Below are 24253 nucleotides of genomic sequence, written 5' to 3'. Positions count from 1 at the left end.
AGTTGTTTTCTACATTTAACCCTGCTTTGGGCAAGCAGGGCTAAATGTACAGCGGGGAAGCCGTCACTTGTTTTGTACAAGTGATCTCTGTGATGTCACAGAGATCACTTGTATGCAGCCTGCAGGTCTGCCATTCTCCATGGGGGGGTTTGGCGGGTAGGGGGCGCATTGAGGAACCTGGCCTTGGGGCAGCAGAGAGAGTAAATCCAGCCCGGACTGCACGGCCCTGAGGAGTCTATTATAAGAACAAGCAAACACAGACCAGGAGCCTAGACAGGACATCTCACCCAGCAACCCATGGCTCTGCCAGCCTTGTGGAGCCAACTTCAAACACATGCATTGCAGGAACACGTGTTAACACAACAAATAAGTGTAAAGTAGACATGTAAGCTGCGGAAACAATCAGTTAGGTTATTTCGGGATTCGGATGCGAAATTCAAGCCAGTTCAGGTTTCGGATTAAATCTGAATTTTCGTTGGTTTGGGATGAGTTTATGAATATTCGTTGCGAATACCACAGAAAACCATATACAGATATTAATACTAAAGCTGAATCTCCGAATTTACGAATTGCATTCAGGAGCTCCCGCATGCCATTCAGGTCTGGGAGTCATATACATATATTACTAAAGCTGAGGCTCTCAGACCCAAATGGCATTCTGGAGCTCATCAATTGCAATTCGGAAATTCGGATCCCAAATGCCATTCGGGTCTGGGAGCCTCAGCTTTAGTATTATATGTATATACTGTATATGGCTGCCGTAAAGAATATTCGTGTTCAGACCAATTCGGATGCATTACACCGAAAAACACATCTGATTGGCCAGAAAATTCACATGTCCAATTCAGTTTCTTTTTGGAACGAAATTTGGACGGGATCCAAAATTCGGAAACGGAAATTCGGACGCATTTGTCCGAATGTCAGAAAATTTGTCCGAATTTTGATTTGGAACAAAATGAATCGCACATGTTTAGTGTAAAGTTGGCCGTAACCATCCAAAGAGGTCACTTGCAGATATATATTGTTACAGTTCACAAAGAGGTAAGGAAATGCACAGTCAAAGGTCAAGCCCTCTTGTTGACAATGTCTTGTCAATAATTTGTAAAGCTTGAAAAGCCCTCTTGTGAGATATGTGAATGTGAAGGGTGTATTCCTGCATCTGGCCTCCATAATCCGTCCCTGGAGGCTTGGAATGATTTCATCCTCCAGAGCCTTCATTTCTCATGCTGCCCACTCTCCTCTCTTTCCCTGCAGCATTCTTAATCCATCTACTTAACTCTCCCACTATTGAACACTTCCAGATCCTTCTGCACACTGTAGTTCCACCAGAGGTCTCTATGTTGAGTGTGGTGATAGAAACCTGGGGCAGCTGAGGTTCCCAAATCTTGCAAGAATGTTCTCTTGTACAGTGCAGGAGCATGCTTTTGTGAGATCTGCAGTTTTCCCAGGATCCCACAGGAAGGATGAGTGACATCGCCAGCACCAAAGCAAGAAGGATGAAAAGTCCAAGGAAAGTTGTTTTTTTTGGGTTGTTTGTCTTGGCTTCCATATTGCTCCTAGTTGCTCTGGACTGCAAGGTCCACTCTAAAGCTGGCCATACACCTATAGATTATCGTACGATGTCTTTCGTGACCTCATCAAACCCTCGTCCATGTTCCACTTGAATACTGCATCATGCACAGACCAATGTGGATTTCAATGAGCGTTTGTTAGCAGTACTAACGGAATTTCGTCGATTGACAGAACGGATTTTCCTTTGCACTATTCTAAAAAAGTTTTCCGGCCTGACTGATCGAGGAAATTCGTTGTACAGTAATTCTGAACGTTCACTTCCCATTAACTGGCCTATTACTCTGGTCTACACATTTTGGGAAATGATCGACCTCCGAGATAACGTGTGTGAATTCTTACATATTTTGATGAGATGAATTAGAAAACAGGTGATAAAGGTGCTGGTTGGTTGGCTAAAGTTTAAGATATTTTACAAAAAAAGATTTATACGCAGGCGAGTATATTTGCCTAAAAGGGAGTGAGGTGTCTGATGAACATGATGCCTCGTAACTTCTCCACAAAGTACGGTAGAACAATAAAAATGGTACAACATGGAAGTGTATACATTTATCTTCACTTTGAGACTAAAGATTAATACCGAACTGTAATTTTTTGTTCTTTTATTGCAAGGTACCTTTGTCTTGGTCACATCTACGCATCATACAGTTACATCTGGTGCTTTGTGAAAGTGTCTTTGCCGAACATTTCCAAGGAACAGTTGCGTGATATTTTCCCTCAGAAGCCAAGGTGCCTTGAAACTGTGTAAACAACGCAGAAAACTTCTGCTACATTTGCATCTCAAAAGTGCAGTATGATGGCAGTGGTAAAAAAGGCATACCACCTATATTGTGGAAGCAAAATAGGGGATCAACACAAGAGTAGGGCCCTTCATTTTTGTTGCATTACATGTGCAACTTATCTGCATCATTGGCTAAACAAGAGGGGAAAAAAAGTCCATGCCTTTTGTAGTCCCAATGGTGTGGAGGGAACCCACCAATCATAGTAGCGACTGCTATTTTTGCATGGTTCGCCCAATTGCAAAAGGGATCTCGAGAAAGAAGAAAAGAAACGTGGAATATCCAAACATTCCCCCATGGTAAGGACTTGCCTATTGCAGATCCACCCAAATCCTACTCTCTAGACTCAGATAATGATAAAGACGATGAGCAGGATGCAGCTGATCCGGGGCCAACGATGTCAGCTGACCCAAAAGTTCACAAGAGAAAAGCAAAAAAGCGCAGTTAAGATACCAAATAAACATGGAACTTTGTTGTTTAATCTGATGTTAGAGCTTGTCAGTTTTTCATGCAAACCAATAAATGAATGGAAAGTTATGTTGTTGGTATCAATAAAAAGATACATTTAGAATGATTGGTCTGGCACCATTCTCATTGCTATATCACAGTTTGCAGTTATGGAGCATAATCGCACATCCCCCTCGTAATTTTGAATTATTTTGACCTGAAGCTGTATCTTGGAAACTGGAGCCAATTAATCCTCAGGACTTCCTTTTTCGTTATTAGTGACCCAATTCTGGTAAAATTTAGCTACTTTCATTTCCGAGGCTTTCTCCTTGTAGACCAGTGTTATCGTACGAAAACCTGATCGTGTTTGATTTCCGAATGATAATCACAAGGTGTATGGGCACACACCTTACAACCATCGCAAGACTTTTGTCTTGCGATGGTTGTAAGGTAATTAAAAAAACGTACGATCTGCCTATCCTGGACAGGCAGATAGTACTTGCGATTATCCCAAGCCGCGCCCCCCTGAAGGGCGGGCTTCCGATGACCGCAATGCCGAACGGGCAGTGCGCGCTTGCGCACACCGGCCCGTCCGGCTTTTATCTTACGAACATGCTACACACCCGCCGGACATCGTACGATGCCCGGCGGGTTTTCGAACATGTTCGTAAGTTAAAAGTCGTGCGACCTTACAGTAGTAGAGGTCGCACGGCTTCCACACACCTTACGATAATCATACGATCGTGGGATTTCCCGCGATTATCGTAGGATTATCGCAAGGTGTGTGGGGACCTTTACAATTATCTGCAGATTTTCTGTGGTCAGATGGAAAAAGTGCAACGGATTGGCCCAGGTGGAGATTACTTCATCCACACAGTTAAGTATAGATGGAGGAATCTGTTGCACCTTTTCCATCTGACCATAGAAAATCTGCAGATAATTGTAAGGTGTATGGCCAGCTTTAGTGTAGTAACAAGTTGACCACATTGGAAAAATAATTAGTATTGCACCTGCCAGTCCACTTTGGCTGAGCCAATAACCACTAACAAGCACATCCTGCTCTAACAGGATTAAAAGATTTAATTACAGGGCTGATCGTATTTTAGTTTTCCCAAGATTTCACTGCCTTATTGCACCTTCCAGGCAAAGACAATCGGGCATTTTCTACATATACATTATTTTGTTTTTAACAATACACATTGTTTCAGTTCTGATTAATTCTTTTATTAACAAAATATGTGATGAGAGCATTTCTTTATCATTTTGTACTTGTGAGTCGCATGTCGTGAGGCAGCGGGAACAAACAGTCACAAATGGGTTGTTGAGTGGGTTATTTTTTTTTTTTTTTAATAGAACTTTTATGACTGATGTCTCCCCTCAAAGGAAACATGTAGTGTTCCCATTTAAAGTAAAGTAACAGATCCATTTGGTGGCCCGAGGCTCGGTTCATACCTCAGCGATTTATCTGCACGATATCGAGAAAAACAGAGATTTGCATTCAAGTCTATGGAAGCTGTTCACACCTTTGCGATTTGTCGCAGCGTGGAAATCGCCTGTCGTGCAAAAAGGTGCAGGAGCTATTTTCGGGCGGTTGTCACGCGATTTGGGACTCATAGACAGAATGGTAGTGCGAGAACAGTATTTGGCTGAAAGCAGCACTGCTTGTGCTAAATTTCCCATTAAACACAAGACGACTGAATAGTTCTACAGAAAGCAAATATTTATTCGGATGACAAGTGCTAATCTGTTGCAGTACATGCCCAGCAAGGCAATGCAAATAGAGGGACTGACTTAGACTGGAGTGGCAGTTGAATACGGTCATCTGGACACTGTCATAAACAGCACCAGACTGACACCAGGGAGAGCAGGACTCAAGGGATATAAATAAATACTGTATATACTGTTACAGGCAACATGAGGGCTTTGAACCAGTGGAATGCAGGAAATATTAATATATATACATATATAAAAAAAGTGACGTAAACAGCTTTGGGGGGGAAAGGAAGATGTCCTGCTCATATCTGCGTGAGAGGTAAGAACTTCTGATAGTAGCTCTTAGTCACGTCAATCATCAGCTCCTGTGTACATTCTGGAAGTTCTCCCGAGAACAGACCTGGAGGGTTAAACACAAACCGAAATCAGATGATACAAACCGAAATCAGATGATATTCACCCAAAGTATCTCAAATAATAGGATATGTCTCTTTTGACTGATACAGATTAATCAGATACCGTACTTTCTATTTCAAATCTGCTGTAGAGAAATGTCAGCAGGAAATGGAAAGTTGTTGAAGAAAAGGTTAAATAAATCTTTCCAGTAGGGTTGGCTGGTGTTTTACCTCCTTTCAAGAAAAACCAGTAATACAGTAAAAGCTAAACAGTATTCTCTACTGATTGGTTAAAGAAGAACTCTGGGAAAATCACAAACGTACCCTTGCAGTTGGGCTACTCCTGTACTGCAAGGGTTAATAGAACTATGAGGTGAGTGATATCACTCAGCCTCAAGGTTCGAGCCGACGTGCGACAATGAAACTGTCACAGGGCGGCTCTATAGATCGGGAAGTGAGCGAACACATACCGTCTCTCGCTCACTTCTCAATCATCTCCCTGCAGAGAGCGGTGACTGTCACTCACGCCTCCCTGCAGAGATTCCCCCCCCTCCCCGCTCCGATCCTCCAGTGCTGACTGGCGGAACGGACGGGGAGGGGGTGGGTACAGCTGGCGTGTCAATCACGCAGCTAGGTGGATCTCGACAGCATTGTCAGGATCGGTCCCAGCTGTGGCGGTCTCAGTATACCGCAAGCTTTACTGAGCTTTGGGTCGCGGGAGGACGCTAGTTTATGTCCTCCCGTGACCCTTAGGAGAACTATGGGGAAAAACACTGACCCCATAGTTTTTTTTAAGTGCTTGTTTTATCCAGGGGATTCAAATAAAGCAGATTTACTTACCTGATACTTGGTCCTGTCAGCTACCCCTGGGCTGCTAGACTGTTATGTGGAGCCTCCTCTGCTCTGGGCTATGGCTCTTTAAAAACCACTAGAGTCATCATGGGTTATGCAGATCCATTGACTTGCATTAGACGTGAGGCCATGGAACCAAGGTTTAGTAACGTAAAACTGTTTTTTTTTTTTTTTTTAAGTCCCCTACACCAGTGGTTCTCAACCTGTGTAACCTCAGGACCCACATTTGTCCTTGGTCATTAAGTCATGAACGCACGACATTGCCTGGCATGAAATTGTGGGTGGGAGGTGCTTTTGGGGTGCCATTCAAATAAATGGCAATGCAACACTCCCCCAACACCAGAATTCATGGTAGGTGCGGTTTTGCCTGGTACGGGACTGTGCAATTTATTGCACTGTACTAGTGTGAATGGGCCCTCAAAGACACACAACCACAGACACAATCTCACACACTCACAGACATTCTCACACATACACACTCCAAAAAAAAAAAATATATATTTTTTTTTAAGATCCACCCAGTCTTCCTATCTTACTAGAACTGGAGTGGATCCTCAGCCTGGGGTCCAGTGTGGGCTGCTGTGCTGTGATGGAGCTCTATCCATATGTGCATTGCTGGCACAGCTCCCTTGCGTGCCCTGTAGAGGTTCCGGAAGCCAGAATGTGACGTCATTCCGGTCCAGGCACCTCTACAGGACATGTGGGGGAGCTGTTAGCAATGTATGTATGGATGGAGCTCCCTCGCGGTCATAGCCCCATCCCACCCCATCTCAAGCTGACACTCGGCACCGGGCAGCATTTTTTTAATGGCCGCTTGACGTGAGAACTGACAGTGCTGTGCTAGGGGGAGGCTGAGGAACCTCTCACCTAGAAAAGTGGAAAGCATGCGGCGACCCACTGAACACGGGGTCGCGACCCACTTTTGGGTCACAACCCACCAGTTGAGAACCAAGGTCGTAGACAAAACGAGCACTTATCCCTTGCAGTGTGGGGGTAGCCCCAATTCAAGGGTAAGATTGTGATATTCCCGGAGTTCTTCATTAAATTGTTAAGGGCAAAATACAAAAGACACAGATCACACTGACATAGTGTTGCAATATACAATAATAGGAATACAATTATTGGGCAAATGCACTAACCTGTGTAAAACATAAAATTGTTCATCTGTGGCTCAGAGATGACTCTCAAATCCAATCCTGGATTTGGCTATTGCAATTTGATATGGCCAATAGCAGGCTGGCTATTGTACCCGCCCACGACCTGCTGTATTTAAATTCAGCTGCCGTCTGCAGAATCTTGCCACTGGCAGCTGTCATTGCCGGGCTGAAGCTATTCAAGCGCCATGTGCTAACACTACAATTATAAAAAGGTAGGAAAAAAGTCATTTTCGCTTTTGGCCTGACAAATTCTGCTGCGGTAGGTGCGTTGCAGTGCCATTCATTTCAATGGCACCCCAAACGCGCCTCCTACCCGCAGTGTGATTGCCAGCACTGGAACACATGGTACCGCAATGCTGCGAGTTCCAATGCAGTGGGATTGCAAAAAAATGTGCATGCAGTTTTATACTGAAGTAAACGTTATGTTTGTTGTAACACTCCATTTGTGTATTTTATTTTACATTAAGGATGGTATTTCATTTTTTATCCGATTCATTGAAAAAATAAAAATTGTCCAACTAATCGGTTATGAAAATAATAATTAGTTGTCACATGTGTCACATTGTGCGATTCACCAGGGAGTGTTGGACAGCACCCCTGCTGAATGACTTCTAGGATCAATTAGCCCGATGGAAAGTCTTTCTCAACAAATGTGCACTGAGAGAGTGGAGCAGTACAGCGCCATCACCGTGCAGCATTATTAACCATGAAGCACAACCGGTCATAGGTGTCCTTTAAGATGCCCATAGACATTAGATGACAGTCTACCTCTATGAGGCACATGCTGAGGCTCATCAGGAAAGTGGTGACTGTGATTTTCCCCTGCTGGACTGCACTCCTTTCTCTACGGCCAGCTAGGCTCTATCAACAATTTCATAACTGGACTCACCAGGGCAGCCAGAAAACACTGTAAAAGGAGGTACCACGGTCTCAGGAGGCAAAACTGTGTTATCCAAAATCTTGCAGCAATCCTTTAGGACACATCTTCGGCCCTGTTACAAAGCAATCAGTCACACAACTATTACCAAGGAAAGAAAGAGAACTGAAAGAACAACAGGATCGGTTTGGGCTCCATCTCAGCATCTGACACTTACAATGACACAATTCTTGCCTATGTGTACGTAGGATCCGATCTGGGCTGCATTCACCACACAGTCCTCTTCTATAAACACATGGTCCCCAATGTGTAATGGGAAAAACGCCACTCTGTTGTGAGCAAAAGACAGTCACCAAAGGTAGCGGAATACAAATTATTAAAGGAAATCTGGTACAAACACTGGAGCAAAACAAAATACTGACACACAATATTACAATATTAATAATATGTAGTATCCTTTCCAGCCAGCAGGTGGAGCTCCAGTCTCCTTTCACATGTGTAGCATTGTCTCACTCTCAGCTGTGCTGACAGAATCCCCTTATTTACAACATCCATGAGTCATCAGAGCAGTGGCTCCTCCCCTATCCGATGGCTGGCTCTGAAGTTTCAATAAGACAAACACAGTCTGAAAGCAGTCTCAGGGAATCTGGACACAAGCACCGGGATAGTAGAAACAGCTCCTTCAGGAGTCTGAGTGGAGTGGAGATAAAGGTATTGGTAGGGGCACAAGCAAAGTTTAACAGCGATAGATACACCGGTGCTGTGACTGCTCTGGTATGTTGACAGAAGAGCCCACCCTGTAGGTAGAGGGCTATTCGAATATTCATTTCTGAGGGGCAGGCTACAACACTTATCGAATGATGTAGGGGAGGGGTGCCCATTAGGTTGATCGTGATCTACCAGTCGATCGCAAAGTAAACACTGTTAGATTGATATCGGCTCACTGTCCTGAGCTCCCTCCCGCGGTGAATGTGTCAGACGGTACAAACGGGAAGGGGTGGGACACCTATCCCCGTCTGCAGCGTCGGACACATTCGGCCACACTAGCACCGCAGGTGGACAGGACACCGCATCTGAGAGAAGAGCTGGGAAGCTGCTGCAGTGCAGGTATCAGCCAGCAGAGAGAGAGAGAGGAGAGACAGCCAGCAGGGAGAGAGAGAGAGAGGAGAGACAGCCAGCAGAGAGAGGAGAGACAGCCAGCAGAGAGAGAGGAGAGACAGCCAGCAGAGAGAGAGGAGAGACAGCCAGCAGAGAGAGAGGAGAGACAGCCAGGAGAGATAGAGGAGAGACAGTCAGGAGAGATAGAGGAGAGACAGTCAGGAGAGAGACAGTCAGGAGAGCGAGAAGAGACAGCCAGGAGAGAGACAGTCAGGAGGATGAGCAAGGAGAGACAGACAGAGGAGAGTGAGAGATAGAGAGAAAAGACAGCCAGGAGGATGAGCGAGGAGAGACAGGAGACTGGCAGTAGCCCCAGTAACGATTTTAATGTGCTTGTTTTTTTAAATAAAGGTGTTTTTTTCGTTAGTAGATCACATTGAGCTCTTCATTTAAAAAGTAGCTCTCAAGACAAAAAATTGTGGCCGCCGCTGATGTAGGGTATCCTGCAGACCCCTACACCGGGCAAGTCGCTGATATAAGATTTTCTGTATCAGAAGGAAAGGCGCATCTTGCTGCAGGAACAATATAACATATAGAAATCCTGCTTTGGGGCCCAGAGATAAGCTTTATAAAGCTATCGGCACTGCAGATATCACCGTGGACCTCCATCACTCCATGTCACTTTGGTTTAGGATGACAAGGGATGGGCTGCTAGATGTGATTTGGTCTTTTTTTACACCATGCACCACATTTGCTGTTATTACATATATGGAACACGCTGAATAGCAGACATTCATACCCCCAATTATGGATAATTTAGGGGTAATAATCATATCATGCAACGTGACTGGGGCAGGTAAATGGATTTCTGGCATATTATTAATACATATAAAAGACACATTTCTGTATAATTAAAAAAAAAGACCTGGCTCTACTTTTTGTGTAAAGGAAATTAAAATGTTTCAGTTAATTTTAGCAGATTTTATAAAAATACGGCGCTTGTCCCAGATGAGGCTGATTTATAATAACCAGGGATTGATGCAATGTCTGTAGTGACGAAAGAAACCAATTACAGGCCAGCTTTCAGCTTCTAACCTGTGCTTGAAAAATGGCATAAAAAATGAAAGTAACCCAAAAACAAAGATGTTATATAGTGCAGCTCACCAGTCCTTAGATATGGTAGCTGCATTCGTTTTCTTGTTTTTCTTTATTTTGATCTGGTGATCCTGCCAGTAACACACTTCCTGTCCTCGGGCGGCTACACTCACTCACTCCACTGTATCTACGGTCTAGAGGGAGCCATGGTCATCACTAGGGATGCACTGATACTGTTTTTTCAGTATCAAGTACCGATATATATTTTTTTTTTCGGTACTCGCAGATTCCAAAGACGTGTCTCGTGTGCCCCGATTATCAGGAAGTTGGGCGGCGGATCGTGACCCGTCACCCGGCTTCCTGATTGCCTGTTTTAGCGAAAGAACAACAGCTTCAGAGGCTGCCTGACCAATCAGGAAGCCGGGCGGCAAGTCATGACGTGCCGCCCGGCTTCCTGATTGGTTAGGAAGCCAGGCTGCCTACCAACAAGTGAAGCTGGCTTCCTAGCCAATCAGAAAGCCGGACGTCACGTCATGACCCGCCTCCTGACTTTCTCTTTGGCTAGGAAGCCGGCTTCACTTGTTTCTAGGCAGCCTGGCTTCCTGACCAATCAGGAAGCCTGGAGGCGGGTCATTACGTGCAGCCCTGATTGGATAGAAAGCCAGCTTCACATGTTGGTAGGCAGGCTGGCTTCCTAACCAATCAGGAAGGCGGGCCGCACGTCATGACCTGCATCTCAATTGTCAAATGAATGGCAATGCAACGCACGGAGTGCACAGCATCTCAATGTGATAGCATGAATAAATTGCACGGTATTGTGAGATTAACGCAACCCTATGGTGTCACTGGGCCCTTAACCAGGGAAAAAACTGCTTTGCAGAGGAATTCCAAGCTTTCAACTTTTTGCCATTGGAAAGTTGGGCTTTTAATCTGCATAATCTAACAGAAGGGCCGCAACACACATAAGATTTAAAGGGCATGGGGGACTAAAGCTGGTTCTACACTTATTGCTCAATTCTCTCAAAAACGTGGATGGAATCCCCCCTTCCCCGGGCTTATTGCATTTTGGTGAGTGTGCCACTGTCTGAATACCAGAGCAGGAGCAGCTGATTGGCAGGAGTCACTGTTCGTCCATGAAGTTTCCGATCGCCTCTTTTGACAAAGGTCATTGAAGAATCATCTTTTGTGTGCCGATGGGGGGTCACACTCAAATGTTGGCTGCACTGGCAGGACTAGGCCCACATTTGAAGAGTGTTTGGTCCACCTTAGCTGCTGTTCACCTGATGTCCCACTGAAGTTAGAGTGATTGTATTCTGTCATTTCCAGAGCTGGAATAGGTCTATGTACACTGAACGGGAAGGGACTGCAGGTGTCTATAGAACTGAGGAGGATCTGACAAATCAAATGCTGGGATCTTCCCAAACAACACCGCTGCGGAGACTCACCCCTTGCTGAATTTTTTAAATGGCGGTCTAATCACACTTCTACTTTTGATGACGCAGTGTCGGCCGACTCGAACATTGGCCAGGTCCCCCCGGATAATGCAATCGTTCATCACGATCGTCTGCAAGAAATAAAAGGAAAAGAATTGTATTTCTGAACATAAATGTGTGTGACCTGCAGCCTTATTCAACAAACAGCATCAATTGTGTCCAGACAAAAAACCTTTGCAGCACATTCCTGCAATACATGGCATTCTGCAAATACAGAAAAGGACCTGTTGATCCTGCCACATATCCAGTGAGCTCTTAAATTCTTGTAGTGAGCTGACAACACTGCCTCGGCTGCCCTGAAATCCCAAGCAGTGTTGTCAGTAGGGATGCAGGTTTTCCGGTAGCAAGTACGAGTACCGATATTTTTGTTCTCGGTACTCGCGGATACTGGCATCCTTAGGTAATGTAGGCCCAGCTTCCTGACCAATCAGGAAGCCAGGCCGTGGGTCATGACCCGCTGCTCGGCTTCCTGATTTCCTGGGAAGCCGGTGTTCTATCGAAAGCACACCGGCTTCACGCTGTCAAGTGACACGCGGCAGCCTGGCTTCCTGGCCAATCAGAAAGCCAGGCTACCTTGCAGTGTCACTAGGCAGTGTAAAGCCGGCTTCCTAGCCAATCAGGAAGTCAGAAGTTGGGTCATGACCCGTCGCCCGACTCCCTGAGTGGATGGCAAGCAAGCTCCATGCTTCCTCGTGTCACTGCCGGTCAGAGGGAATCTCCCTCTGACCGGCAGTTCCGGTATTGTGTTAAGTATCGGTATTGGTGCATCCTTAGCTGTCAGACCTGCCTCGGTTCTCTTATTTTGGACTACAGAACACATGTGCTTATGCTACGGATGAGGAAGGTGTTCTGTAGTCCAGCAGGGGAGAACCTAGGCACGGCTGACAACACTGCTTGATGTTTCAGCGCAGCAGAGGCAGTGTTGCCAGCTGACTACAAGAAATTAGGAACTCACTGGAGCCAGTTGCTTAGTTATTAATACAGTGTCTCAATACTTCAAGTCGTGGACCCAGAGCAAGTATGAAGACCAGGAACATGAAAGTACAGCCCTGTCCTGTCCGCTTGTTTCAGTGCAGTATTGAAGCTGAAAGTTTGCAGCAGCAGTTGCAGAAGAATATGTCAGCAATGGCAGACTACATGTTTCTTTTAGGAAAGCTTGTGTACGTGTCCGCTCCGGGAGCACCAACGCAAGGTCAGGATTCCCCTCTGTTGAATGTAACTGAAGCGGAGCCGCACTGACGCAATACATAGATTCCACTGAAGCCTCCTGGAGGCACACCTGCTGTGTACACTGAATGCATGCCGATATCAGTGACTAGAACCTCTATAGACATCCTTCACTTGTGTACACAGTAGCAGAGCTGTCAGAGGCTTCACCTGAAGTGTATCTAAACACAAATGCAGTGTAATATATTGCAGCTTAGCTGTCCTTAGATTAAGGCAAGTTTTCCTTTACTTTCCAATGGTAATCCTGCCAGTAACACACTTCCTGTTCTATGGTGACAACGCTCACATTGGTCTATGTAACTACAGAGGAGCAGCGTTGCCCCCATAAGACATAATGAAGGTGAGTTTATCAAAACTACAGCAGACAAAATCTGGAGCAGCTGTGTATGGCAACCAATCAGCTTCTCTCTTTCATTTTCAAATCTTAACTGAGCAAACTGAAGAGAGAAGCTGATTGGTTGCCATGCACAGCTGCTCCAGATTTTGTTTGCTCCAGTTTTGATATATTCCCCCCAATGTGTGTAAAGTTGGGTACACATGTATCAAATTTTGACCGGTTCCTGTTGAACTTGCTAAAATTCACACAGTGGGTGCCGCTGTCGCCACCCTTCCTGCTGGCATCCCTCGATCAGCCAGGAGGAGCCGGTTGGGAAACTCTTGGCCGGTGTATGGTGGCCGCTGTCAGAATACAATGCAAACAGCAGGGGATTCCTTGATCCACGCTCTTAAGCGTTGACGGAGGAATCTGTTATGTTTTCTTCCTTCAGCCCGCAGGTTGAACGATGAAAATATATACGCATATTGCCGGCTTTAGACAGAGATCACCTTCCCTTCTGTTTTTCTTTTATCCCCATTAACATGGAGGGAGGTGTTCTGTAGTTCACAGAAAGAGACCCGGGCAGGGCTGACAACACTTCTGGAGGTGCACAGGACAGCACTGAATATCTAGGAATCTTTTTACACTTGGGGTTCGTTCACACTATAGTGCAGTGCGTTCCGGTCAGAATCGGACCGGAATGCACTGCCCCATTGCGGCCGGCTCACTTTTTTGCGGGCTGGAGGGGTGTGGCGGGCCATGGAAGTGAATGGCCACAATGCGATCACCCGCATGGGATTGCAAGGCAAATTGTGCCTGCAGTGCGTTCCGGTGCGGTGCAATCAAAATGCTGCAAGCACTATTTTGATCGCACCGGAACGCACTGCAGGCACTAGGTGTGAAAGGCAATGTGCCTTGGGATCCCGTGTGGACGACTGCATTGCGGCCGCAGGGCGTGGCTACGGTGTCATTCACTTCCATGGCCCCTTCAGCCCGGCCCCGTGAGCCGGTCGCAATGCGGGCAGTGCGTTCTGGTCCGATTCTGACCTGAATGCACTGCCCTATGGTGTGAACGAACCCTCATTGAACAGTTATAAATAACAATATATGAAAGCAATTTCTTATAACAGAGCAAAAGGAAGCAAATAAGAGAAGATCTTTGTTCGGTTTCACATACACTTCAAACCAATATGAAGCACTAGTGGGGGGGGGGGGGGGTTCTCTGCTTTTCCCCTGATGAACTGGCCCATACCTGAGAAAACCACTCCGGAATTGGAACAAACATTTTACTCCTTGGAAATGTTCCATCCATCTGTAACAACGTTCAACAACCTGCTGGCCCTGGCAGATGTTCCTGGAGCTTCGATGAAGGAAAGCAAACAACAGAAGACCGGCTTGTAAAAGAGTAACCTGCATTGTTCCAACGGCTCAATGACTTGCCGTCTTGTCTGGCTGGTATCCTGCGTCTGCTCTCAACTGGTTTTAGGGCCCATTCCCACCACCCAAAATGCATCCTAATGTATCCCTATGCTATTTCTGGCCTCTGTTCACACCTGCGCAATCCGTTCCAGACCAGAAAAATACTGTACCTCTCATTTTGTCTGGTCTGGAATGCCCTGGAACAGCGGACAGGTTCACACCACTTTCCGGACCAGATATGGACCAAAAAAATGGTGTGAACCTGACCTTAGGGCCTGTTAACACATACTGCAGTGACCTGCATTGTACCGCACTGGATCATAGGAGGTCTCCGCAGGTGTAATGGGCAGTGCACTGCGATAGAATGGAAACATGGTGCATTTATGCGCAGCACACTGGATGCCACTGCAGGATGCCGCACAACAGCGCAACGCACGGCTACTGTGCATTGGCCTGAATGGAGTGTACACATTGTATGTTCCATAAAGAAAATAAAAAATGAATGCTCCACAGCGCACTGGCACCCCCGCGGTTTTAAAGGAAGGGCAAGTGTGAACTGGGGCAGACAACTGAGTGTACAATTGTAAATAATTCTAGGAACCAGAATGAAAGTTGTCATGTGAGTAGAAGAGGCCCATAAAAAGTCAGCAGCAAATTGTGGCCAATTCCTTCAAACCAAACTAATTTCAATTGAAAGAAATCGGGCAGAAAAAAATAAAGTCGGCTGAATAGTAACTAAACCAAGCAGCTGCAGTCGCTGCCCCGGTATTCTGACATCTGCAGGATACAACAGCCGGCAGGCAGGGGAGTAACTTTAGATCATGGGGCCCCATAGCAAAATTTTGATGGGGTCCCTCAGCGACCTCCCTACTGTCAATCAAAGTCAGGTAGCAGGAGAGCTGTCTGCATTGTCTCCTCCTGTACCTTTATGTCAGCTCTTCTTGATGGGAAATGTCACAGGTGTTACAGGGTTAGCGTAAACAGCAACTTCTACAATGTCTGAGGGGCCCCATTCCACCCCCAGGCCCTATAGCAGCTGCATGGGCTGCTATGGCTATTGTTACGCCACTGCCGGCAGGGAATATTCCCCCTGTATAGTGTGGAAGTTGTTGGGTCCCTCGACATGGACTTTGACTGCTAAAGCTGTATCCTGATGCAATTTGGGTATTGCATAGAACCGGGGTAGGCAACCTCGGGGCTCCTGCTTGCTGAAACTACAAATACCATCATGAAAAACTGCAAAACCGACACACGATGCTCTTCCAAAGATAAAACAATTTTATTCCACATGCATCTGTGCAGAAAAACAACCACTGACACGTTTCCGCGTCACTCGGCCTTAGTCATAGCTATTGGACAGATGTGGAATAAAATTAGATTTTCTCTGGAAGAACATCGTGAGCCGGTTTTGCAGTATTTGAGACAATTACTCCAGAAGAGGGTTATCCATGCACCAAATGTGGATTGCACGGATGCATGACAGGGGTGAGCTGTGCATTTTGTGTTTTTAGAAATTCCATCATGCTTCTGCCTCTGGGACTCATGCCTGTGGCTGTCAGTCTTGCAATGCCTCATGGGACTTGTAGTTCCACTACAGCTGGAATGCCAAGCTTGCCTACCCATGGTTGACAGAGGTCAAGTACCTGACAATCTTTAATAACAATCTATAGGCGACATTTTCACCATGTTCCGGGGTCTGCCCACCTGCTGTAGCTTTCACGGGGTGTTCCTGCTCTCCCTGATATTTTATCTTGGTATGGAGAATGCAAAAGGAGGAGCTGAAAGATACAGACTTCTAGATAGACAAGGACAGAGTCAACGTTGGAGCAGGGAGATCTCCCAAGACACAATCAGCGTAAAGCTGGCCATACTCCTTGACCATAGAACATCTGCAGATCATCTATAGGTGTATGGCCAGCTTTATGCACAACCATGCCACCAATCAGCACAGTTTAGGACTGTCAATGCCATAAGGTGGATTTACTATAGGAGTAGAGTCTGTTCACTTAGCAAAGTGAATGTGTACTGAGCTTAAGAAATAAGGAATGAAGGCAGTTCACTTTGCTTTGCCGTTCACCTTTAGAACAGGGGGTGGGCGACTCCGGCTGTGGTGCAACTACAAGTCCCGCGAGGCATTGCAAGACTCTGACAGTGACAGACATGACTCCCAGAGGCATGCTGGGATTTGTAGTTAAAGCACAGCTGGTGGGCCGGACTCGCCCTGCTTTAGTACATCAAACCCATTGTGTACATAAACATCTTGAACCGTGTGTAGTTTTCCATACGGCCTTGTTGGGTTGCCAGCTCCGCTACGCCTCAATCCTTCCCAGGAGATCTTTGACAGGCTTTGGGGTATTTACAACAACAAAGTCAAATGCAGTTTACACAAATACCTTATAGACGCTGTAAATGCCGAGGATTACAGAGCAAAACACACAGGAGCTTAGGGGCAATGACAAAGGGAGCAGTCTAATCTTCTGCCAGTTCTCTACTTAAAGCTGGACTTCCCCAGTTCCCCCCTCCCCCCCTCATCAACATGCTAATGGCATCTTTAAATAAAATCTGTTTTCATGGCATACCTCATTTTAGATCCAGTGTTGTCGTTACTGGGTCTCTGTGCTTATATATGCAGATCGCAGCTGGTGGGAGGGGCCAGCAGCATGCTGTGCATAGCTTCCTGAAAACATGGCAGCACCCTGCCGGCCCCTCCCAGTAGCCATGATCTGCATATATAAGCACAGAGACCAAGTCATGACACTATTGGGTCCAATATGTGGTATGCCATGAAAGCAGGTTTAATTTAAAACATTTTATACTGCTCAGTGCTCCTCTCAAGAGTCCTTAGCATTGATGTAGGCAGTGGGGTGGCTCTAGGGAGGAGTTATGCAAATATCAAAATTCCTTGAACGGTGGATGTCAGTCTGGAGCAGTGGGCGTTGCCAGACATACAGACCGCCCTAAGCAATGCCCATATGTGATGCTGAGCCTCTATAATTGAAAGAACTGAAAAGAGAGGGGCGAGCCAAGGCTAGATGATGCTGGACGTCCTCCAGCCAGGGAATGAGGCGGGCTCTATCTGACTTGCTGCAGCTTCTAATGCACATTATGAGAAGCTCACAGTGTGCAGAGAGATCAGAGGAAGACATTTCAGTCCAGGAAAGGAGGCGGTACAACTGAAGGGAAGGCCGGAGTCCTGCTCTAAAGTATTATGCAAGGTGTCAAAAGTGATATTTCAGCTGTAGGTGGGATGTGACAGACACAGGGGCCCCTTTTGGTTTTTGTGCCCGGGGTCAGGATTTAAAAGGAGAACTATGAGGTGAGTGAAAATCACTCAGCCTCAAAATCTGAGCCGACATGTGACAATGAAACTGTCACAGGTCGGCTCAATAGATCGGGAAGTGAGAGAACACATACCAGCGCTCGCTCACTTCCCGATCCTGTCATTGCAGAGAGCAGTGACTGTCACTCACGGCTCCCCGCAGGGATTCCCCCCTCCCCTCTCCGATCCTCCAGCGCTGACTGGCGGAACGGATGGGGGAGGGGGCGGGCACAGCTGGCTCTGCCTCTAGATAGGCAGAGCCAGCTGTCAATCACGCAGCTGGGTGGATCTTGACAGTAATGTCGGGATGCGTCCCGGCTGCGGCGGTCTCAGTATATCGCGAGCTGTAGCTCGCGATATACTGAACTTTGGGTGACGGGAGGACGCTAGTTTATGTCCGCCCATGACCCTTAGGAGAACTATGGGGAAAAACCCTGACCCCATAGTTCTCCTTTAAAAGTTTCTTACATCTGCATGAGGTGCAAAGATCTCCTGGGGCTCCCAGCAATGCACATCAGTGATCAGCAGTCTCAATCTTCCCAATACATTTCTAATTGATCATATATAATGGAGCGTTCAAGAGGAGAAATGGGGAAACCCCAACGTAGATGCCGGAACCAAGCACTGCTAGGTGGTGAGGAAAAGAGTCAGGTACTCTGTCTGGGAGATGTCAGTGATAGATCTGAGTGTGGGTCATTCACACCACCTACAATATCACTTTTGGGTGGGGTGGCCCTTTTAAAGAACCCCCCAACTGAAAAACAAGTGAGGCAGGTAGGCAGCTGACCTTATGTTTTGGGCACATAATGTTGCTGAACCCCTACACTTGACCAACTGAAGCAACCCCAGATCATAACACTGCCCCGAAAACCAGCTTTTATAGTGTCTGTAAGGTAACGGCGAGGCCCAGACTCCTAGTATATCTTGGACCGATGACAGAAGAGGTTAGCTGTCCATGCTATCTGTTAAACTTATATATGCTACAAGATGGCATAATGGGATTAGTGATAAATATTATATTAATAATAATTATATATATCATACATAAATAATAATGTTTAAAAAGATAAATAAAAAAACAAAACAAACAGTCCGATTCTCCTTTCTCTTCTCTCGTGCCGAATGATAATATGACCAACACAGACAGTTCTTTGTTCACTAGGAGGCCACTTATGTGTTCTGTAGATCAGTCTTTTCTATAACACAGACAACAGCGCCCCCTCACCATCTGGTTGAGAAAGGAACTGCATCTTAATGTATCACAGAGCCCATGGAGTACAGCGCTGTCCAACTTAAAAGACCCCAGGAGCCACATTCACATCTATACGTTGAGTTAAGGGCTGCAGTTTATAAAAATTATTTCCAATTCAAAAACATTAGGCGACAGCCATACGTATGGTAATAAAACCAAGAAGCAGGGATAAGCCCCTTCTACGAACCTCCATCTTCAGGATCCCCTCCACTCACCTGCATCATGCCACCGTATCCCACTCTCACGCCTGTATGGAAGCAATAGGCTGCCACACAATGGTTTCTGGGAAGGGACATTTGGCTCAGAGCAGTGGCAGCAATAATAAACCCTTCTTCATTAGTGTTAAAGAGCTTTTTTGAGCAAAATGTAGTCTTCCCAATAGTTTGAGCTGGTGTGTGTGATACTGCAGCGGCCACACGTCGGCTCTATAGCTCGATAACTGAGCGATCACAAACCACTGATCGCTCAGCTCACAGCTTCTCCCTGCAGAGAACGCTGATTGACAGGGATCCCCCCTCTCTATTCTTCCAGTGCTCATTGGAGAGACAGACAGGGGAGGGGGCCGTCACAGCTGGCTCAGGCGAGGTAGTGCCGGCTGTCAATCAGGCAGTGGGGTGGATCCCAACAATATTGGCAGGATCTTTCCCGGCTGCAGTGTGGCTCTGCGCTGTCAGCATATAAAGGGCAATAGACAGCCCTGTCTGACTTTGGGTCACAGGAGGACATTAGCCCCCCACCCCAAAAAAGGTTTGACCATAGTTCTCTTTTAATGGCAGCAAAAACAACCCTCTGCATTGGTGTGGCAATAATAAAAATAATAAACCTCCCCTCATTGGCGTCAGTGGCAGCTTAAATAAACCCCCTTCACTGGTGTCAATAATATAAATACACTTTTGTTCCATTAAAGAAGAATTGCAGGAATTTTTTATTATTAACCCTTCCAGTGGGGCTACCACCGCACGGCAAGGGTTAAGTGCTCATTGGGGGTCTAAATAAGTTAGACTCACCCAAAGCTCCAAGCCGGCTTGTTCTTAGGCTGGTCCTTCCAACATCTCTCCCCCTCCTCTGCAGCAGTCTAAGGTCCCACAAATCATCACATCTCATACACAGTGTATAGATGTGAGGATGCCGAGGAAGAGTCCAATGCTGCAGGAAGGGGGAGACAGGCTGGAGGGAGAGCTGTGACAGCTGGCTGGCTCTGGGCTTCGGGTGAGTATATCTTTGTTATTCTTCTCCCTAGACACAAATGATCACTTAAAAGGAGAACTATGAGGTGAGTAAAAATCACTCATCCTCATAGTTCGAGCCGACGTGTGACAATGAAACTGTCACATGTCGGCTCAATAGATCGGGAAGTGAGCGAACACATACCGTCGCTTGATCACTTCTCGATCATCTCCCTGCAGAGAGCCGTGACTGTCACTCACCGCAGGGATTCCCCTCTCCAGCGCTGACTGGAGGAACAGATGTCAGAGGGGGCGGGCACAGCTGGCTCTGCCCCTAGATAGGCAGAGCCAGCTGTCACTCACGCAGCTGGGCGGATCCGTCCCGGCTGCGGCGGTCTCAGTATACCACAAGCCGTAGCTCGCGATATACTGAGCTTTGGGGGAGGACGTTAATATATGTCCTCCTGTGACCCTTAAGAGGACTATGGGGAAAACAATAGTTCTCTTTTAACCCTTACAGTGCAGGGGTAGCCCCAATTGCAAGGGTTTATAAAAAATTTTCCTGGAGTTTTTCTAGAAGCTGGGTTCTTTTGCCCGTACTCCCGAGACACAGATGAGTTATATTACTAACCTTGCCATTGAGTACAATGTTCTGGCTTCCACACAGTACAGACTGCCTGCTGACTTTGTTTCCAGATGCCTAGGGACAAGACACACACACATTACGGACATCGTCTGTGACTAATAATCAGACATTTCTACATAGAAAAAGCTGAGCGCCAAGCAAATATCATTCAATAAATCCAGTTATGTGTGTAGATAGTACAAGTCTGTCAAATCTGTCTTCATGTTAGCTTCCTGTAATCCACCATTCAGCAGAGCTTTGAGAGAAGGGTCGGCAGTATCAGATATTTACATCTCTCTTGCGGTTGCACTGCCCTGTTATCCTAACACTGTGATCTTGCTTTCAGAAGGGTAGACCAATGCTGTTCCTTCATTGTTCAATCAGCAGACTGAGGTGGGGAGGTGACACCACTGTATTCCTTTAATATAATAGAGAAAGTGGTGTCACCCTGCTGGCTAAGCAATGTGTCAGTGACAGAATCATGATTTGGACAGATAAAGCAATTCTCACTCATGCATTACAGTTGTGTATTGAACCGATTGGCCGAAGGGAACCTTTAACGCAAAACTCACTTATTGTGATCGCTGTTTACACTTCTTTATTAAACCAGAACTCCGGGAAAAAGTGTTCTTAACCCTTGCAGTGGGGCTACCACCGCACTGCCAGGGATAAGGGTTCGTTTTCATGTAGTTGCTAAAAAATAAAGTTATTTCACCGGATTCCCGGAGTCGGACGGCTCTTAGACCGGCCCCTGGAGCCTCTCTCCCCCTCCGCTGCAGCAATCCAAGGATCCTTGAGTCGTCACGTTCCATACACTGTGTATAGGAGGTGAGGACACTGAGGTACATACCATCGCTGTAGTGGAGGAGAAGACAGGCTTTGGGGATTTTTTTTTCACCCCTTAACCCTTTGCAGTGCCCGGAGTTCTGTGCAAACAGCAATCCCAATGAGTCCCTATTAATTTAAGATGCGCACACAAGATTGAAAAGCAAGCATTGTGCTTGCAGTGCAAGTAACAATACGCGGGAAGCAAAACACACATCTGGGTGCGCGCATTAGCGTGAAAACAAATGCCATCAAAAACCATGCAAAGCTCGCAGTCCGAAGTGCATTAGCGTCTTTGCCGCATGTAGGGCAAATGAAGGCACCAAAATGCGTCACATGTTTATGTGCACCCCCAGTGTGAGTGGGGCTCACTGAAATGTAGCTGCCCAAGGCAACCAGATTTCAGTTGAAATCAGTGGGATTTATTGAAGCGTCTCTCCATGCATGACCCAAATTTACCCCCCAACTTCCCACTCCCCCCTCTGGGGTGTATCCCACCATCATTATCTTCTTACTTTTTTCTGTAGTGAGAGAGAGACAGCTTTATTACTCCTGAAGTCCTCACCAGGATAGTAAAAGACTTGCAGGGGCAGCTGCTTAAAGGCAAGTTCATACTGGTGTAGACACGCCCCCAGAACTACATCTCCCAAGATTCCTTCCCCCTACCTACAGGCTCCTAGTAGTCAAGGCAGCAGGCATGACGGTGTACTATCGAAAGCTCCGACTTGTTCAGCTCTCCGACTGGTGACGTCACATCCGGTGACTGCCTGTAGGAGACGTACAGCAAATGGAGCTAGTGCGCATGGGCAGAAAATCCTTGTCGAACTGTCTAACTATTGCCACAGCGCCTGCGCGGCTCATCGGATTCTGTAACCTTGTACAAACTTATATTTGTCCTAGGTTATGGAAGCCGATAGCCGCGCAGGCGCAACTGTGGTTGTAGAAAGAATCATGTGGCTGCGCAGCGTCTTGCCTGTGGCTGTCAGAGTCTTGCAATGCCTCATGGGCCTTGTAGCTCCACCACAGCTGGAGGGCCGCAGTTGCCCACCCTTGCTCCACACCAGGGGTAGCCAAGCTCCGGCGCTCCAGCTGTGGTGAAACTACAAATCCCATGATGCATCTCTCTCCAGGAGTCATGTCTGTGGCTGTCAGAGTCCTGCAACACCTCATGGGACTTGTAGTTCCAACACAGCTGGAGTTACCCACCCTTGCTCTACACCAATCGGTGCATACTGCAGACAGCTGATGCTACACAACGCAGTGTTTACATCAGTTTAACAGAGATACTGAGTTTTAAAACCAGTCACCCTTTAGGCCTGCTCCTGATCATCACCTTAGCATGCAAACCATGTGCAAAAGCTGAGCTGCTGTCACAGGTAAAGACCCAAAAGGGGTGGGGTCAACTGTACAGCTGGGGCAGGGTTTCTATTTTTCTGGCCACTAAGCGTACATGTAGATGATACTACAATACACATATTTAACCTTTCGATGGTTAAACAAGCCACCTCAGCCTGAGCCATGGACCTGTCACACAGTGTGTATGTAAACAGAATGCATGTACACAGGTGTGACCAAGCTGAGCAATAAACATAAACCATGTACCAGTATCATATATGATTCCCCTCGCACAGCCCCACCACACTCACTGTTTCTATATACTCCGACTTATTATACAGCAGCTCACTCAGCTCCATTGCTCCTCCGGTCCGACGTCACATCCGGCGTGCCCGGGAGTCACGTGACCTGCTGCCACTGAGGTGTGGGCGTGACCGGAGGACGGGGAAACACGTGACTCCCGGGGAGAAGCGGCTTCGGAGTATGTAGCGTGTCATTAACGTTTGGTCACCCTGTGGTAGTGCTGTATGGAAGATTAGTGCAGAACTATAACTCCCAGCAGGTCCATCAGCCTGCGTTATTGTACAGCATGCTCAGTCGGCAATTTGGTTCCTGCCCCTTGACCTTTAATGCTTCTGTCATTCTTCCCTCAGGGTCTGTATATATAGTTAGTGCAGTGACTAACTATAGTATATGCAAAGGTCACTTTCTGTTAGGTTTGCAAAAAGTTAGGAAAGGTTAAAACTCCAGTCATGTGTTTTTTTTACTGTGTCCTATTGGGGGTGATTACCCTACACTTTCTGTGTCCCATTGGGGGGTGATTACCCTACACGTCCTGTGTCCCATTGGGGGGTGATTACCCTACACGTCCTGTGTTCCATTGGGGGGTGATTTACTTACTGTGTCCCATTGGAGGGGATTACCCTACACGTCCTGTGTCCCATTGGGGGGTGATTACCCTACACGTCCTGTGTCCCATTGGGGGGTGATTTACTTATGGTGTCCCATTGGAGGGGATTACCCTACATGTCCTGTGTCCCATTGGGGGGTGATTTACCTACACGTCCTGTGTCCCATTGGGGGGTGATTACCCTACACGTCCTGTGTCCCATTGGGGGGTGATTACTCTACACGTCCTGTGGCCCCTAGGGGGGTGATTTACCTACACGTCCTGTGTCCCAGTTGATTTACCTTCACTTCCTTTGCTGGGGGACACAGCAGGAAGTTACACATCTCTTCAAAGCAAGAGAAATCGCCTTTTAGGCAGTTGTCACCTGGACAGGTGTCCCCATTG

At 46.8% G+C, this 24253-nt stretch overlaps 1 protein-coding gene and 1 long non-coding RNA gene across 2 annotated transcripts; both read right to left on the bottom strand.

The window, feature by feature from the left end:
* Window positions 1–4681: 4681 nt before the first annotated feature.
* Window positions 4682–23370, bottom strand: DCTN5 (dynactin subunit 5). The gene is made up of 6 exons (XM_018561349.1): window positions 23271–23370; window positions 20806–20874; window positions 11428–11546; window positions 8007–8118; window positions 7802–7904; window positions 4682–4908 (listed from the first exon to the last, which is right to left on the bottom strand). Exons 1-6 carry the CDS (start codon window positions 23316–23318, stop codon window positions 4811–4813), a joined length of 549 nt encoding a protein of 182 aa, XP_018416851.1. The 5' UTR covers window positions 23319–23370; the 3' UTR covers window positions 4682–4810.
* On the bottom strand, window positions 13532–15944 carry LOC108790998. Its single transcript, XR_001941481.1, has 3 exons — window positions 15862–15944; window positions 14093–14097; window positions 13532–13543 (listed from the first exon to the last, which is right to left on the bottom strand). It is a non-coding gene; the product is annotated as an uncharacterized LOC108790998 (long non-coding RNA).
* Window positions 23371–24253: the final 883 nt, after the last annotated feature.

The sequence above is a fragment of the Nanorana parkeri genome, unplaced genomic scaffold, assembly GCF_000935625.1.
Source record: "Nanorana parkeri isolate BGI_ZX_2015 unplaced genomic scaffold, ASM93562v1 scaffold19, whole genome shotgun sequence".
Taxonomy (NCBI): domain Eukaryota; kingdom Metazoa; phylum Chordata; class Amphibia; order Anura; family Dicroglossidae; genus Nanorana; species Nanorana parkeri.
This window is presented reverse-complemented; position numbering and strand designations above follow the sequence as displayed.